At 42.7% G+C, this 18,547-nt stretch overlaps 1 protein-coding gene across 1 annotated transcript in view; it reads left to right on the plus strand.

Moving 5' to 3' along the window:
• Nucleotides 1-18,547, plus strand: part of mapkbp1 (mitogen-activated protein kinase binding protein 1) — a 179,907-nt gene that overhangs the window by 58,150 nt on the left and 103,210 nt on the right. The window contains exon 3 of the mRNA XM_069917172.1: nucleotides 17,357-17,419. Coding sequence (XP_069773273.1) covers nucleotides 17,357-17,419 — 63 coding nt within the window. The remainder of the gene's footprint in view (nucleotides 1-17,356; nucleotides 17,420-18,547) is intronic.

Here is an 18,547-nt window from a genome sequence, read left to right on the forward strand (position 1 = left end):
GACGTTACTACAAGAGGAGCACCAAAATGATGGTTTTTGTGGGGATGGGGGTTGGTGGCGGTAGGAAACAATCTGCATGCGCTGATTGGACAGAAGCATGTCCTTCACAAAAGGAAAAGCAATCACGTTGATACAGGTCGACCCCGATTTACCTTTATTCAAAACGGATTCTGACCATCGTAACGTTTAAATATTGTAAGTCGGGGTCTATCACCGGATTGATGGATGGGGTGGCTGGTTTGTCATGTGATGAGAGATTAAGCAGCCTGGGCTTATACTCTCTTGAGTTTAGAACTATGAAAGGTTATCTCACAGAACTGTTTTCGGTTTGGAAAGGGCATGAGGAGGTGCTGAATTGATATCTGGCTGGAGAATTAGGGGCTAGCTGTTCAGAGCAGAGATGAGATAATGTGTTTTGGCCAAGAGGGTAGTGAACCTTTGAATTCTCTACCCAAAAGGGCCATGGACGTTCATTTATTGAGTGTGTTGCAAAATATCAATAGTAAAGATACAAAAGGATATGGAGTTGAGTGGTGGGTTGGGGTAAAATGCCAACTGTGAATGGTAAAACAGGCCTGAAGGGTCAAATGGTCCACTGCTGTGTCTGTTTGGATCATCAGTGAAGCTTGAAGTGACGTAACTTGATGTACATCTGGCACTGAAGATTTATCAAAGCCACTATTGTAAAGGGTTGCACAATTTTGCAACTAGTAGAGCTGCTGCCTCTCAGTTCCAGCGACCTGTGCAGAACCCTGACCCCAGTGCTGTCTGCATGAGGTTTGCTTGTTTCCCCTGTGGGTTTCTCCTGGCTGCTCCAGCTTCCTCTCTCATCCCAAAGACATGCAGCTCGGCATGTTAATTGGCTGCTGTAAATTGACCCTGATGTGGTGGTGAGGATTAGAAACTGGGGGAAGCAGATGGGAACATGGGGGAGAATAGGATGGGGGCATATGTGTAAATGGGTGATTGATGCTTGTTGTTGTCAAAGTGGGCCAATGGGTGTGTGTCTATATTTCAGCCGAGGTGGGAGTTGCGATCCATATACTGCCGGAGCTGGAACTAATCCCACACCACACTCCCTCAGTCCTCTCTTCCATCAACGGCCAAACTTCCATTCAGGCACTGGATTTTGAGAGGGATTGGAAGGAAGGTGCAGAGGCTGTTTGCTCAGGCTGGTGAGTCCAGAACTAGGAGACATTTTCAGGATCAGTGCCAGCCACGTGGAGATGAGGAAAAAGGGCAGACAGTGAAGTGAAGTGAGGTTCAGGGCCATGGGGTTGGTACGATCTTGTTGAATTGTAGAGAGAGCTCGAAGGGCTGAGTGGCCCACTCCCACTTCTCATTGTCATGTTACTATACAAAATGAGAGTTCATGCAGCCATAATAGTGCCCTTTACTTAATTACCTTTGAAGCTCAGTCACTATTGCAATACGGGAAGCAAACACCCAAGATATTCATAGCAAATGAACCCCTTTCCTCCTGATAGAAGTGGAAGATTAAATACTTGCCAGAACACTAGAAGTTGTTCCTTCAGTCCACAATAAAATTGTGCATACTGGAGCTTATTTTGTCCATTGGGAGTCCTTCCCAAGATCGTGTTCTATGGCGAGCTCACCACTGGCCACCGAGACAGAGGTGCACCAAAGAAAAGGTACAAGGACTGCTTAAAGAAATCTCTTGGTGCCTGCCACATTGACCACTGCCTCCAACCGTGCATCTTGGCGCCTCACAGTTCGGCGGGCAGCAACCTCCTTTCAAGAAGTCCGCAGAGCCAACCTCACTGACAAAAGACAAAGGAGGAAAAATCCAATGCCAACCAACCAATTTTCCCTTGCAACTGCTGCAACCGTGCCTGCCTGTCCCGCATCGGACTTGTCAGTCACCAACGAGCCTGCAGCAAACGTGGACATACCCCTCCATAAATCTTCGTCCGCGAAGCCAAGCCAAAGAAAGAAGAGCTTTGAGTTTTTTTTTTGTTTTTTTTTTTAATTTTTTATTTTTCACACCATAAATCACATTAACCATGATACACAATTTTTCCTTTTCACACATATACAGTGCCATTTTCTCCCCCCCCCCCTCCTCCCATCCCACCCTCCCTACCTCCCCCCTCCCGTCCATTTAAGGTACAAAATCTAGGATACATTAAACCAGTCAGACAATGTTGTCATTCAATAAAAATACACCAGAAATTCCACTGAGTCCATTCTTTTCATTTCCTTTTCCTTCCGTTAACTTAGGTAGTGATTGTCCCCGATAGGTTTTCGCTATTGTGTTTCATGTAAGGCTCCCATTTTGTTCGAATATTTCAATATTATTTCTTAAACTATATGTTATTTTTTCTAATGGAATACATTTATTCATTTCTATATACCATTGTTGTATTTTCAAATTATCTTCCAATTTCCAGGTTGACATAATATTTTTTTTTGCTACGGCTAGAGCTATCTTAACAAATCTTTTTTGTGCATCCTCCAAATCAATTCCAAATTCTTTGTTTTTTATGTTACTTAGGAGGAAGATCTCTGGATTCTTTGGTATATTGTTTTCTGTTATTTTATTTAATATCTGATTTAGATCTTCCCAAAATTTTTCAACTTTCTCACATGTCCAGATTGCATGAATTGTTGTTCCCATTTCTTTTTTACATCGAAAACATCTATCAGATACTGTTGGGTCCCATTTATTTAACTTTTGAGGTGTAATGTATAGCCTGTGTATCCAGTTATATTGTATCATACGTAACCTCGTATTTATTGTATTTCTCATCGTTCCAGAGCATAACTTCTCCCATGTTTCCTTTTTTATCTTTATATTTAAATCTTGTTCCCATTTTTGTTTAGTTTTACCATTTGTTTCCTCATTCTCCTTTTCTTGCAGTTTAATATACATATTTGTTATAAATCTTTTGATTATCATTGTATCTGTAATCACATATTCAAAGTTACTTCCCTCTGGCAAACTCAAACTGATTCCTAATTTATCCTTCAAGTAGGATCTCAATTGGTAATATGCCAGCGCTGTATCTTGAGTTATATTGTATTTATCTTTCATTTGTTCAAAGGATAATAATCTATTTCCTGAAAAACAATTTTCTATTCTTTTAATCCCTTTTTTCTCCCATTCTCTAAAGGAAAGGTTATCTATTGTAAACGGGAGTAACTTGTTTTGCGTCAATATTAGTTTTGGTAATTGATAATTTGTTTTATTTCTTTCTACATGAATCTTCTTCCAAATATTGAGTAGATGATGTAATACTGGAGAACTTCTATGTTGTACCAATTTTTCATCCCATTTATATAATATGTGTTCAGGTATCTTTTCCCCTATTTTATCTAATTCTAATCTAGTCCAATCTGGCTTTTCCCTTGTTTGATAAAAATCTGATAGGTATCTTAATTGTGCGGCTCTATAATAATTTTTAAAGTTTGGCAGTTGTAAGCCTCCTTGTTTATACCATTCTGTTAATTTATCTAGTGCTATCCTCGGTTTCCCCCCTTTCCATAAAAATTTCCTTATTATTTTCTTTAACTCCTTGAAGAATTTTTCTGTCAGTTGTATTGGCAATGCCTGAAATAGGTATAATATCCTTGGAAAAATATTCGTTTTAATACAGTTTATCCTTCCTATTAGTGTTAGTGGTAAATCTTTCCAATGCTCTAAATCGTCCTGTAATTTTTTCATTAGTGGATAATAATTGAGTTTATATAGTTGGCCGAGATTTTTATTTATTTGTACACCTAGGTATCTTATTGCTTGCATTTGCCATCTAAATGGTGATTCCTTCTTAAATTTTGAGAAATCCGCATTATTCATAGGCATTGCTTCACTTTTATTTACGTTGATCTTGTAACCTGACACTTCTCCATATTCCTTCAATTTCTTATATAATTCTTTTATTGATAGTTCTGGTTCTGTTAAGTATACTATAACATCATCCACAAATAAACTGATTTTATATTCCTTGTCTTTTATTTTTATCCCTTTTATATTATTTTCTGTTAAGAAGAGCTTTGAGTTGATGTCAGTATTTGGCTCAAGGGAGGTAACCCTTGCAGTCATGGGGAGGACATCCAAACTCCTTACAGACAGAGTTGCTGGCGCTGTAACAGGCTTGCACTAACCGCTACACTAACCGTACCACCTTACGGAGCCAGTTTCATGTCATCCACAAGATGGCATCATTGACAGTGCTGCATTCGGTCAACATTGCTCTGGAGCAAATTGCCTGGAGTGGTACTTAATAATAATAAGTTCATTGTCATACACACTGAATCATGTACGTATATACTGGAAGTTTTACTTGCTGCAGCTGAACGGGTACTTGTAAATTATAATAGTAAATTGAATTAAAAGAGACAATAAATAGCAAGATAGATAAATTCACAGTAATCCAAGTGCAAAAAAAGTTACCTGCAATAGTGCAGATGGTCCTTTGCTGCTGTCGGAGCATCGGTGATTAGTGTGTGTAGGGGAAGAGGTTCAAGAGCATGACAGCTGTTGGGAAGGAACCGTTCTTGAACAGAGGTGCTGCTCTTACAGTGCCTTCTGCTTGAAGGTAACAGTAAGAAGAGGTTGCGACCGAGGTAATGGGTGTCCTTTATGATGTTGGCTGCTCTTGAGGCAGCGCCTCACATCCAGTTCAACTCCTATTATCCGAAATGGTCGGGACCTGGCCCATTTCGGATAAACGTTTTTTTTTCGGAGAACCGTTCATTTTTTTAAAAACAGCCCAGTATCAACAGCAAATGACTTGTAACAGTCTTTAAACAACAACAAACAACAAGGGAAGGCTTTTTGAGCATTAAAATAATGTTTCATTCTCACCCCAAAAGAAATGGTGGCCTCCGCCGATCACCAAAGGTCCCGCTCTTGCTCGGGAACTTGAGGTCTGCTGCCACCAGGAGCCTGAGGGCCGCCGCCGCCGGGAGCCCAACGTCTCCAGTCAGTTTGGCTCCAAAAAAATTTTGGATAAATGAAGATTTCTGATTTGTTTCTGATCTTCATTTATCTGAATTTTTTTTAAATTTGGATAATTGAGGATTTCGGAGAATCTGATTTTGGATAATAATATGTATTTGAAACCAAACCTTCTGACAAAGATTAAAATATTATCAGGGGAAGCCAAGGTTGAAATTCATTTGTGATTAGTCAAAGGTGAGTGGCCAGAACTGCCATAGGTTTGGGCGTTCAGCTCATGTAGTGGTTGGATGTGCGGCTGTACAATTGTAAGTCTGATCCTCTGATTTGGAGCTGTGGTAATACATTTACAATGCCAGTATTTAATATTTTATTGGTACCTTTTGTGAACTTAGAGAAGTTGTTGGAAAGCTACATGCTGGGGAAAGGTTACTCCAATGTCTCAAAATCGTAAAAATTAATGCAGATGCTGTAATTCTGAAATAGAAACAGAAAGAGATAGGTTAGGCAGCTCAATTAATTCCAGAATTATTGAATTTTGAACCATCCAACAAAGGGTCTCCAACCTGATTCATTAACTCTGTTGCTTTTCTGATGGATACTGGTGACCTGCCGATGCTTTTATGCTTTAATTCAGTATGTCATCTTTCTTGTGTGCAGTTCTGGTCTCCTAACTACAGGAAGGATATCACGAAGATTGAAAGAGTGCAGAGAAGATTTACTAGGATATTGCAAGGAGTTGAGTTAGAAGGAAAGATTAAACTGGTTAGGACTTTATTCCTTGGAGCGTAGAAGAATGAGGGGAGATTTGTTGGAGGTTTACAAAATTATGAGGGGTATAGGCAGAGTAAATGTGAGTAGGCTCTTTCCACTTAGATTAGGAGAGATAAATAATGAGAGGACATGGCTTTGGGGTGAAAGGGAAAACATTAGGGGGAACTTCTTCACTCAGAGAGTGGTGGGAGTGTGCAACGAGCTGCCATCTGACGTAGTAAATGGAAGCTCCCTCTTAAGTTTTAAGAATAAATTGGATAGATGGGAGAGATCTGAAGGGTTCTGGACTGGGTGCAGGTCAATGGGACTAGCGGAATAATAATTTGGTACAGACTAGAAGGGCTGAATGGCCTGTTTTCTGTACTATAGTGTTCTATGGTTCTTTCTTACTGAGAGTTAGGTGAGGATTCAGTGAGATTTGACACCCAGATGGTTAGCAGGTAAAATACATTTTCTCCTCTGGTCATGAACTTTGCGCAGTTCACTGAGATAAGTAATGCCGATGATGTGAGGCCGTTCCTTTTTCCACTCCAGTTTAGCAGTGCCTTGTGCATCAGGTAGATACAGAATAAAACATCTTTCTATCTTTTTCAGTATTCGACCACAATAACCTTTCCTTTTCGCGCGTGGTGTACTGGAGCCAGAATACTTTGGGTGTAAGCAGAATGCAGGAAAGCAATGAGCTGATTAAACTGATTTGGCGCGTAACAGAAACAAAGGATCAGCACCTTGCCCAGGAACTGTCAAGTATCAGATATCACCCTCCAACCTTGGGGAGGCAAAGAGGAAATGTGTGGCAAGTATTACTGAGGATTGGCAAGTACCAAGCCACAATTCCATGTCTTTGCTCAGGTTACCAACCCTCCAGTGGCAACCGTCCAGGAATGAAGAATTGATATCATACCAAGATGAGCCAGGCAATTGATCATTCAGGTACTCCCAGTTAAATGATTTCCTCGGTTCTTTTGTTGGAATAACTGTAGGAAATGGTGATGTGCAATTTGATGAATCAGCAGAGCTAATAGTATGTTGAGCAATGGGTGAGACCAAAACAGAGATGTTGGAAGAACTCAGCCAGTCATGCAGCATCTGTGGAGAGAGAAAGCAGTGAATGTTTTTGATCAGCGACCATTCCTTAAAACACGAGAATCTGAGATTTATATATCGGATGATCACTGACTGAGACAAATTCTATCAGGTGTATTGAATTGTAGGGCGTTAAGAATGACTGTTGTGCCCTGTCCAGGTGTGCCCTCAAGTAGGCCAATTATTTATTAAACAGGTTCAATGAGTTGAAGTGGAGCAAGCTGGCACTCCACCAGGAAAATCTTAATAGAACCTTGAATTTATTTCTGAGGGTGTGCCAAGTTACCCATTCTCTGCTGATCCTAACTTTTCCATGAGTGTAGCCTGGACTGAAGAGATCAATAATGATGGGCTTCTTCCCCCATGTCCTCGGTGTATGCGGGCGATGTCCAAAAACAACTATCATCGTGCTTGCTGGGTCCAGTGAAAGGTGACTTGAGGTGGCAGGGTGACACAGCTTTATCACAGTACCAGTGGCCTGGGGGCACTCCTGACCTCAGAAGCTGTGGGGTTTGTCAGTACTGCTGCTCTGCGAAGGACCAGGATGTGGAACCAATGCAAAATTAAATGTCCGAGTTGGTGCCGTCAGCTTGTGCATGGTTATTGATTGATTTACTCTGTGTTTATCTGCCTGAACAGCCAATCTCAACAGGTCATGCATGACCTTTTGATGCAATTTCTGCCAAATTGCATGGCATGCACCTTGATGACATGACCAAGACTGCAGGTGTTGTGGAGAGCAAAGAACGTTTTCAAAGTTTGCAGAGGGATCTGGACCAGCTGGAAAAATGGGCTGAGAAATGACAGATGGAATTTAATGCAGACAAGTGTGAAGTGTTGCATTGTGGAAGGACAAACCAAGAAAGGACATACATGGTAAATGGTAGTTCACTGAGGTGTGTGGTAGAACAGAGGGATCTGGGAATACAGATACATAATTCCCTGAGAGTGATGTCACAGGTTGTAAAGAGAGCTTTTGGCATCTTGGCCTTCATAAATCAAAGTATTGAGTACAGGAGTTGGGATGTTATGTTGAAGTTGTATAAGACAGTGGTGAGACCAAATTTGGAGGGGGATAGAAAGAGTAAATGTAGATAGGCTTTTTCCAAACCAAAGACATGGGCTAAGAGAGTGAAAGGAGAAGAGTAAAATTTAGGGGGAAGACATCTCTATAGGAGCAAATACGAATTGTGTGGGACTTCCATGGGAAGTTGTTGAAAATTTAGGAAACTGGCACAGTTGTTTTATATTCTGTATGAAAATGAAACACAAGTAGCATAATACAGTACTAGACTCCTATTTCTAGTTGTCTACCTTTATTCTGGACTGTCATGTTTTTCCTGAAGTTAATTGTCGACCATTATTTACAAGTTCAAGGAATGCTCTAAACTCCAAATTAACAAAAAAGAAATGAGAGAATTCCAATCAATTTTTGAAAGGTGTGTCAATTTATTGAGGGGATACAATAAACTCCAAAAATTGTGACAGCCCAGACTTTTATTTAAACCTGTTTTATTAATTGCACCTGCCATTTGGGATATACATTACTGCCCAAACTGAAATTCTCACTGATTAAGCTTTCCTTTGGTTCAAATTAGATTAATTCTCAGACATTTAGATTGTATTCATAATTAACAGCACACTGAGGTTTAAAGGTGCAGCACTGCACAACAAAATAATGGTGATAATAACATTAATAGTAAATAAAATTACTGTATTCTTTGGCTTGGCTTCGCGGACGAAGATTTATGGAGGGGTAAATGTCCACGTCAGCTGCAGGCTCGTTTGTGGCTGACAAGTCCAATGCGGGACAGACAGACACGGTTGCAGCGGTTTCAGGGGACAATTTGTTGGTTGGTGTTGGGTTTTTCCTCCTTTGTCTTTTGTCAGTGAGGTGGGCTCTGCGGTCTTCTTCAAAGGAGGTTGCTGCCCGCCGAACTGTGAGGCGCCAAGATGCACGGTTTGAGGCGATATCAGCCCACTGGCGGTGCTCAATGTGGCAGGCACCAAGAGATTTCTTTAGGCAGTCCTTGTACCTCTTCTTTGGTGCACCTCTGTCACGATGGCCAGTGGAGAGCTTGCCATATAACACGATCTTGGGAAGGCGATGGTCCTCCATTCTGGAGACGTGACCTACCCAGCGCAGTTGGATCTTCAACAGCGTGGATTCGATGCTGTCGGCCTCTGCCATCTCGAGTACTTCGATGTTAGGGATGAAGTTGCTCCAATGAATGTTGAGGATGGAGCGAAGACAACGCTGGTGGAAGCGTTCTAGGAGCCGTAGGTGATGCCGGTAGAGGACCCATGATTCGGAGCCGAACAGGAGTGTGGGTATGACAACGGCTCTGTATACGCTTATCTTTGTGAGGTTTTTCAGTTGGTTGTTTTTCCAGACTCTTTTGTGTAGTCTTCCAAAGGCGCTATTTGCCTTGGCGAGTCTGTTGTCTATCTCGTTGTCGATCCTTGCATCTGATGAAATGGTGCAGCCGAGATAGGTAAACTGGTTGACCGTTTTGAGTTTTGTGTGCCCAATGGAGATGTGGGGGGGCTGGTAGTCATGGTGGGGAGCTGGCTGATGGAGGACCTCAGTCTTCTTCAGGCTGACTTCCAGGCCAAACATTTTGGCAGTTTCCGCAAAACAGGACGTCAAGCGCTGAAGAGCTGGCTCTGAATGGGCAACTAAAGCAGCATCATCTGCAAAGAGTAGTTCACGGACAAGTTTCTCTTGTGTCTTGGTGTGAGCTTGCAGGCGCCTCAGATTGAAGAGACTGCCATCCGTGCGGTACCGGATGTAAACAGCGTCTTCATTGTTGAGGTCTTTCATGGCTTGTTTCAGCATCACGCTGAAGAAGATTGAAAAGAGGGTTGGTGCAAGAACGTAGCCTTGCTTCACGCCATTGTTAATGGAGAAGGGTTCAGAGAGCTCATTGCTGTATCTGACCCGACCTTGTGGTTTTCATGCAGTTGGATAACCATGTTGAGGAACTTTGGGGGGCATCGAGGCGCTCTAGTATTTGCCAAAGCCCTTTCCTGCTCACAGTGTCGAAGGCTTTGGTGAGGTCAACAAAGGTGATGTAGAGTCCTTTGTTTTGTTCTCTGCACTTTTCTTGGAGCTGTCTGAGGGCAAAGACCATGTCAGTAGTTCCTCTGTTTGCGCGAAAGCCGCACTGTGATTCTGGGAGAACATTCTCGGCGACACTAGGTATTATTCTATTTAGGAGAATCCTAGCAAAGATTTTGCCTGCAATGGAGAGCAACGTGATTCCCCTGTAGTTTGAGCAGTCTGATTTCTCGCCTTTGTTTTTGTACAGGGTGATGGCATCACGAAGGCCCTGAGGCAGTTTTCCTTGGTCCCAGCAAAGCTTGAAAAACTCATGCAGTTTGGCATGCAGAGTTTTGCCGCCAGCCTTCCAGACCTCTGGGGGGATTCCATCCATACCTGCTGCTTTGCCACTTTTCAGTTGTTTAATTGCCTTATATGTCTCTTTCTGGGTGAGGACCTCATCGAGCTCTAGCCTTAGGGGCTGTTGAGGGAGCTGGAGCAGGGCGGAATCTTGGACTGTGCGGTTGGCACTGAAAAGAGATTGGAAGTGTTCTGACCATCGGTTGAGGATGGAGATCTTGTCGCTGAGGAGGACTTTGCCGTCTGAGCTGCGCAGCGGGCTTTGGCCTTGGGGTGAGGGGCCGTACACAGCCTTTAGAGCCTCGTAAAAACCCCTGAAGTCGCCAATGTCCGCGCTGAGCTGGGTTCGTTTGGCGAGGCTAGTCCACCACTCATTTTGGATCTCCCGGAGTTTGCGCTGAAGATGGCTGCATGCGCGACGGAAGGTTTGTTTCTTCTCTGGCAAGGACGACTTTGTAAGGTGAGCCTAGTGGGCAGCTCGCTTCTTTGCCAGCAGCTCCTGGATTTCTTGGCTGTTTTCGTCGAACCAGTCCTTGTTTTTCCTGGAAGAGAAGCCCAGTACCTCTTCAATGGATTGCAGTATGGTAGTCTTCAGCTGATCCCAGAGGGTTTCAGGGGAAGAGTCCGTGAGGCGGATTGCATCCTCGAGCTTTGCTTTGAGGTTTGCCTGGAAGTTTCCTCTCACTTCGTCTGACTGCAGGTTTCCAACATTGAACCTCTTTCTGGGGGCTTTACTGTTCCTGGGCTTTGACTTGAAGTGAAGGTTGAGCTTGCAGCGAACCAGCCGGTGGTCAGTGTGGCATTCCGCGCTGGGCATGACCCTGGTGTGGAGCACATCTCGTTTGTCTCTTTCTCGCACCAGGACGTAGTCCAGGAGGTGCCAGTGTTTGGATCGGGGATGCATCCAGGTAGTCTTCAGGCTGTCCCTCTGCTGAAAAAGGGTGTTTGTAATGACAAGCTGCTGTTCTGCGCAGAGGTGTAAAAGATAGTATTTGAACCTTAAAATGTCACCCAAACCAGGGATTATCTGATAGGCCAAGTATAAAATCCTGTGGCTGCAGTTTCCTCGTTAAGGAATGACAATTGCCACCAGGTTCATCAGGTGGAAAACAAATTAACAGTAACATTGTGACAACTCGTATATGTCACATGAAGCATGTCGCCAAAAGAAATGTTTATGCATTCCAATTCGTAGACTTCTTCAGCCTTTGTACTGTCAGACATGAATGATGCATTCATTGATATCACTCCCATTCAGCTATGCCCGGGTGGACACACCAGCAACGTGCTGATAAACAATGGATTTTATTCCCTCGACTGAGCGTTATATAATGGCAACACGTCGCAATGTGTTACCATTATATAACAATGACAAAATATCTCTTTCTTGTAATCGGAAGCGATACAAGGTTTTAACGCTCGCTCTAAATGCTATTTATGCTATAGATGCTATTATCTCCCAAAGAGTAAAAGTAGAGGAGGAAATGAACTGATCAGGAGACAGCAGTAAGACTTTGGGAAGTTGATATTCTGCTCGGCCAACCACCACAGGCAGTTGACATCCAACAATTTGTCAGGGAGGTGAAAGCTGATGGGTATTGAGGCAGGGAACTGATTTCGATCCACTGTTCATCACGAAGAGATGTAATTTCAAGTAGCTGCTATAGTAATAACCAAATGTCCAGATTGTCGGAAAATATAAATCATTTTTCAATTAGATCTTTTGCAAATGACATCTGGTGGGGAAAGGGAACCGATTCCATTAATATCGTGCCAAATTCAGGGTTCCACAACAACACTGTCCAAATTCTAATTATGATGGTGGTCTGCGCTGCCTCGAATACCTTCGGGCTGACTCGTGGCAATTTGAACACGCTCAATAGAAGTGAATTTTTTAAATAATGGAGAGTGGATTACAGCATGCAAAAATCATGGAAACAAGTTTTCACTCCTTAACGGTATCACTCCACTGGTCAGTGGGATGGTTGGTCTTGGGACAGAAAGTGCCAGACTTACAGCAAGTATAGCTCAAAACCTACATTTTAAATGGAAATTCTAGGGTCGTCTTTTATGAATACCAGTCATCTTATAGGCCGACATATACAGTAATCATCTGTTAGTATCACTGGTTACAGTATATTCATTCGTTAGGGGCCAATAAATTAGGAAATTCAGTAATATTGGAGACAAATGATGTTAGAGACAATGGTAACATTAAAACTCTTAAAAATAGTCTTACTGAAGATTGGTGGTGCTAAGAATCTTTAATATTAGTACCTTTTATCTGGAATTCCAAAACCCAGCACTTTTTTTGGTAGATGACATCTGCTCATCAAAGATGGAGTTTGGCACCAAACATGACCCAACGCGACTCTCGTTCAACTCCCGTGTATCCTATTGTGTTCCGCTACTTTATAAACGCCTCTGAATTGCCTATGCTGCTGCCCGTCCAGCGTGGCGACGCTTTCAGTCAGCCTGGTGGTAGCTCAGTGGCCATCGTCGTTACCCATAATTTCCCCAAGCAGCTGAAACCGCTGCACCAGTGCCAGCGTAGGGGAACCAAGAAGGGAGCTGCTCTCCTGACACTGGTACAGCAGGGGGTGAGGAAAAGAGAGAGAGAGAGAGAGAGACGGCAGCACAACTTAGTCAGACAAGGGGGAGAGATGGCAACGTGACTTTGGTGGGTGAGGGAGGAAGAAAGACAGTATCGCAACTCAATCAGATGAGGGGAGAAATGGTAGTGCGACTCGGGTGAGTGAGGGGAGAGATGGCAGCGCGACTCGGGCAAGTGAGGGGAGGAGAGGCGGCAGCGTAACTCGGGCGATTGAGGCAGCGTGACTTGGGAGGGGGTGGGGGGGTGGAGATGGCAGGGCGACTTGGGTGGGCTTAAAGGGATGGAAATCAAAATGATTCCGAAATACGGAAGGTTCCGAACAACAGCAGGTGTCTGATCCCGACGATCCTGGATAAAAGGTTAGGCACCTGTAACTTCAAGGCTGTTAGTTTTAGGATTATTAATATTGAACATCATTACATTGTAAAATAACCTCTAATATTAGTAGCCAAGATAAATGTTCAATAACATTAGATACCAGTAATATTACTGACCTGTTATATTTATCACCAATAACTCTAGATACACTAATTTCTCAGGATCTGGACATTGGTGACAAGACCAACATTTACTAATTACCCTTGAGAAAGTGGAGGTGAGTTGAACCCTTGAGCTGCTGCCATCTTGCTGAGGGTAGGGACCTAGTGATGATAAATAAAAAATTCATATATTTGCAAGTCAGAATGGTGTGTGACTTGGAGGAGAAACTCAAGGTAGTGGTGTTCCCTTTCTCTCCTTGTTATTTACATTTGGAAGGTGTTGGAGTAGCCTAGGTGGGTAACCAGACTGCAATCATGGTGAACTGACGATAGAGGGATGGGGCACCAGTCACATGGGTTACTTTATATTGGATGTGTTGAGCAGTTTGAATGTTCTTGGAGCTGCCCTCATCCAAGCAACTGGAGAGTTTTGATCACACTCCTGGCTTGTGCCTTGTAGAAGTTGAGAAGACTTCAGAGTGGCAAGTTGTGAGTTACTCATTGTGGGATACCTAACCACTCTTTATCTGGGGTTAGCCTCGAACCATAATTATGTCCAGAATGTTTATAATGAGGGCTCTGCTGTAGTTCAAGATGGCCTGATATTAGTTGCCCTTTATTGACTCAAATCTGGATTCTGTCTTGGTCTTGCTGACGGCTTCATTTTCTGAAGAGTTCAAATAGAACCAAGTATTGTGGATTCATCAGAAGATGTCCTACTTCTGTCCTCACGAGGGAAGAAGGTCACTAATGAAAATAGTCATGCTTGTATAATAGATATTACAGACCAGTAATAAAAGAGAGAGACTAGAAACATGTAATATTAAGGTAATAATACAATTACATTTTTAAATTTTAAATTTAGACAAGCAATGAGGTAACAGCCCCTTTTAGCCCATAACCCTGTGCTGCCCAATTACACCCAATTAACCTACAACCCCAGTATGTTTTGTGAACAGTGGGCATCCGGTGGAAACCCTTGCAGACACAGGGAGAAAGTACGAACTCCTTAGAGACAGTGCTGGATCCGAACCCGGTCACTGACGCTGTAGCTGCATTGCTCTAACCGCTACGCTAAAATGAAAGAATAGCAAATTAAAACAAGTTATCTGTGAGAATAAAAATATTGGAGATTAAAAATGTAAAGATAAGTGCTATTACATTCTAACAATATGACATTCATAATATAGGATTCTACTTATGATATTTAAATGGGAAAGCTGCAATTAAAGTAATTAGTGATGTTAAATGCTCTGTTCACTCCTACGGGATTCCACTGCCTAATCCTCTTCCTATTTTATACGATTGTGACGACTGGCATTTAGAGAGCACCTTTCAAAATCTGTGCCAACCAGCTAGCTGGATAGTTCATGGACATTTTCAATCTCTCATTGGTGCAGTTGGAGGTTCCCACCTGCTTCCAATCATCCCGGAGCCCGAGAAGAGCAGAATGAGCTATGTCAATGACTATCATCCAGTAGCATCCACATCTCCTGTGATGAAATGCTTCGAGAGGTTGGTCATGGCCAGAATTAACTCTTACCTAAGTAAAGATTTGCCTATCGCCACAATTGTCCTGCAGCAGATGCAATCTCACTGGCTCACCACTCAACCCTGGATCACCTTGACAATAGCAACAAATACATCTGGCTACTTTTCATCGACTACAGCTCAGCTTTCAACATCATTATATCCTCAGTACTGGGCAACAAGCTTCAAAACCTGGGCCTCTGCACCTCCCTCTGCAACTGGATCCTTATCTGAAGACCACAGCCTGTACAAATTGGAAACAACATCACCTCCTCGCCGACAATCAACACAGGCCCACCTCAAGGATGTGTGCTTAGCCCCACTGCTCTATTTACTCTACACCCACGACTGTGTGGCCAGGCACAATTCCAATGTCATCTACAAATTTGCCGATGACACCACAGTTGTCTGCAGAATCACAGACAACAATGAGGAAGTGCACAAAAGGGAGATAGATCAACTAGTTGAGTGGTGTCTCACCAACAACCTTGCACTCAACGATAGTAAAACCAAGAAACTGGACTTCAAGAGGGGGAAATCAGGAGAACACAAACCAGTCCTCAAGAGGGGGAAATCAGGAGAACACAAACCAGTCCTCAACAAGGAGTCAGTAGTGGAAAGGGTGAAGAACTTCAAATTACTGGATGTCAACATCTCTGAAGATCTATCTTGGGGTCTCCATATCAATGCAATCGTGAAGAAGGCTTGCCAGTGGCTATATTTTGTGAGGATTTTGAGGATATTTGGTATGTCAGCAAAGACTCTGGAAGATTTCTACAGAGCATTCTGACTGGTTGCATCTCTGTCTGGTATGAAGGTGCCTATGCACAGGACAGAAAAAGACTGCAGAGTTGTGAACTCGGCCAGCGACATCATAGGCATCAATCTTCACTCCATTGACGACATCTGCAAGAGGCGGTGTCTCAAGAAATCAGCGTCCATCCTCAAGGAAACTCACCACTCAGGCCATGCCCTCTTCACATTGCTACCATCAGGAAGGAGGCACAGGAGCCTGAAGACGAAAACCCAATGGTACAGAAACAGCTTCTTCCCCTCCGCCATCAAATTTCTGAATGGATATTGAACCACAGACACAACCTCACTTTCTCTTCCTGTTTGCACTAATTTATTTATTTATTAGAATATATTTTATAGCAATTTTGCACCTGAAATGGTGCTGCAAAATTACAAATTTCGTGATGTGTTCATGACAATAAATCCTTCTTCTGAAGATGTCACAATAAAGTACCTTTGAGATATTGTGATTCCTGTGAGGTAGGAAAGCTCACAGTTTTATCATTGTCCAAGATTTTAAGTCATCCCATTCCCACATGTTTAAATTTATATGAATCATTCATTTCCACTGATTGGACTAACCTGTTTCCTGTTAATTTCGGAGTAGAATTCCAATCCAGTTGGAGCCATTGTAAAACTCCAACAATCTGTCATCTGATTGTTTAAAAACCCTAATGGTCCAGCATCTGGCCCACATATTTGCTTAGGCAGTGCAAGCGGGGTGTGTGTCTAGACCCAGGAGTCTGTAGTGTGGCAGGACCCCTGGATCATAGTGTGGCAGGGGCCAGGTCCTGGAATCTGGAGTGGGTGTGTAGCTGGATGCAGGTTTTGTATCTGGGATATCCTGGTCCAGAACCTCAGACTGGAGCTCTTGTATATTTCCCGCTCCTTTTATACTCCGTGAATTTTCTGGAACACCTATTATACAATTGAGTAAAGTTAAAAAAAATGAAATTAAAGTATGTTTGGGTATTAATTGGAATAATGTCCAGTAATCCAGAACCTGCTAATCTTGTACTACCAAAAGTCCCAAAGGTGCCAGATTTTAAGAGTTGCACTAATTTGCCTTTCATTCTCATCATAGTTTTCTGATGTTCTTGTTCATTTTTTTAATAAAGTGCTTGAGCAGGCTAAAGCCCATTTTACACACCCTTACATGGATTTGTTTGCACCAAACCTTTTCCCACTCACTAAACAAAACAACTTCCTGTTCACTGCCATTTTATTGGGCACAGTACTCAATTGCTTCTTTCTGTGATTAGAATAGTTCCACGAAACAAGTATTCGCGGTGTTTTCAAATTGGAGGGGAGAATGAGCAAGAAGCAGCCATTTTAGTTGAAGTAGACTTTTTTATTTTATTCACTCTATGTGTAAACGGACCCAGCTTGAAAATACTATTATTCCCTGTTCAATGCATTATGCACTCTGCATTAATTAGCATCAAAATGCTTAACAGTGATGAAAATAGCAAAATTCTTTGCATATTTCTGCATAATCTGTCTAAAATTTGGTTTGTTTTATTGCATTATTTGCTAGATAAATGGCCATGCTTGTTCTTTTAAACTGCATTGCTGAATTCTTCTTAATTCACTTGACCTTTTCACTCTGCCTTTTCTCCTGTTTACTTGATCTCTCATTGAGAGTGATTGTGGATGCTTCAGGCCTGGTTGCAATGCGTTGCCTGATTTGGCCTTTATCCCAACTCACCAAAACTTTTACTTTACTCTCCCCACCCCTCCCCCTCTCCAACTAGGTGCGTGGTTGTACTGTTCAATCCGAAGAAGACCAAGCAGCACCATATACTGAATGGGTCAAGGTAAGGCATCGGTAGCTCCTGGATTAGTGGGAGGAATCCCAAGTGCAGTCTCCCAATACCACTAATTTACTATGGGACAGAAGGGGTAGCAAAGTGGCACTGGTGCCTCCCAGCTTTAGCGGGCCAGTTTCAGTCTGAATTCTTCTGGTGTCTATGTGTAGTTTACTCCTTCTCCCTGGAACCACAAGGGTTTCCTCAAGGCTATCTGGTTTATTCGCACACCCTGAAGATACACAGATTGGTAGATTAATTGGTTGCTTTAAATGGTCTCAAGAGTGAGTAAGTGACGATAGAATTAACGGGAATGTGAGAGAAAATAAGTTACAGGGAAAACAGGAGTGGGGGAATAGCACTGATGGGAGTTGGCATCGATGCGGTGGACTGACAGCTCCCTTCCGGTGTTGTCCTGGGTAAACTTCCAAGTGCCATGCCCAAGATTTTCCACACCCAGAGGCAAACTGAAGATCACAGGAAACGAGATCAGGGAACGGTCTAAAGTAGCCATTCTCAACAAGATCTAAATGGACGGAGAACCTGTGGCGGTGGGGAAGGTGGGGGTGGGGGGGTGTCACAGCATATTTAAGGAGGACCATGGACTGAAATCACAAAATATTTTTTAAGTAGTCAGTAGGAGAGAAGTGTTGAAGAAATCAACTAAACATAACTGTTTCATAGGGAAGGGGGCCCATAAACTTTGAGCAGAGTCCTAATAAAGGTTGAGAATGGCTGATCTAAAGCACTTATATAATTTCTTTAACTCAGTCTCCTTCCAGATCTCCTCACTTGCAGTGGGGAATTCTACCCAGCAGTCCCAGTGCCTGGCCACCTTGGGGAGCAGTGGAAGGAATGACAATAAAGTGAGAGAGAAGGAAGATAAAAGCTCAGAATCTGACTGGATTGACTGATTGAATGCGACTGAGGTCACAGGTGGATAGGGTTTTAAAAGCTTTTGGCACATTGACCTTCATAAAGCAAAATATTTGAGTATAGGAGTTGGGATGCAATGAAGTTGTATAAGACATTGGTGAGGCTAAATTTAGAATATTATGTACAGTTTTGGCCACCCAACCACAGCAAAGATATCAATAAGATTGAAAGAGTGCAGAGAAGATTTACAAGGATGTTGCT

Source organism: Narcine bancroftii, chromosome 2, assembly GCF_036971445.1.
Source record: "Narcine bancroftii isolate sNarBan1 chromosome 2, sNarBan1.hap1, whole genome shotgun sequence".
NCBI classification, from domain to species: domain Eukaryota; kingdom Metazoa; phylum Chordata; class Chondrichthyes; order Torpediniformes; family Narcinidae; genus Narcine; species Narcine bancroftii.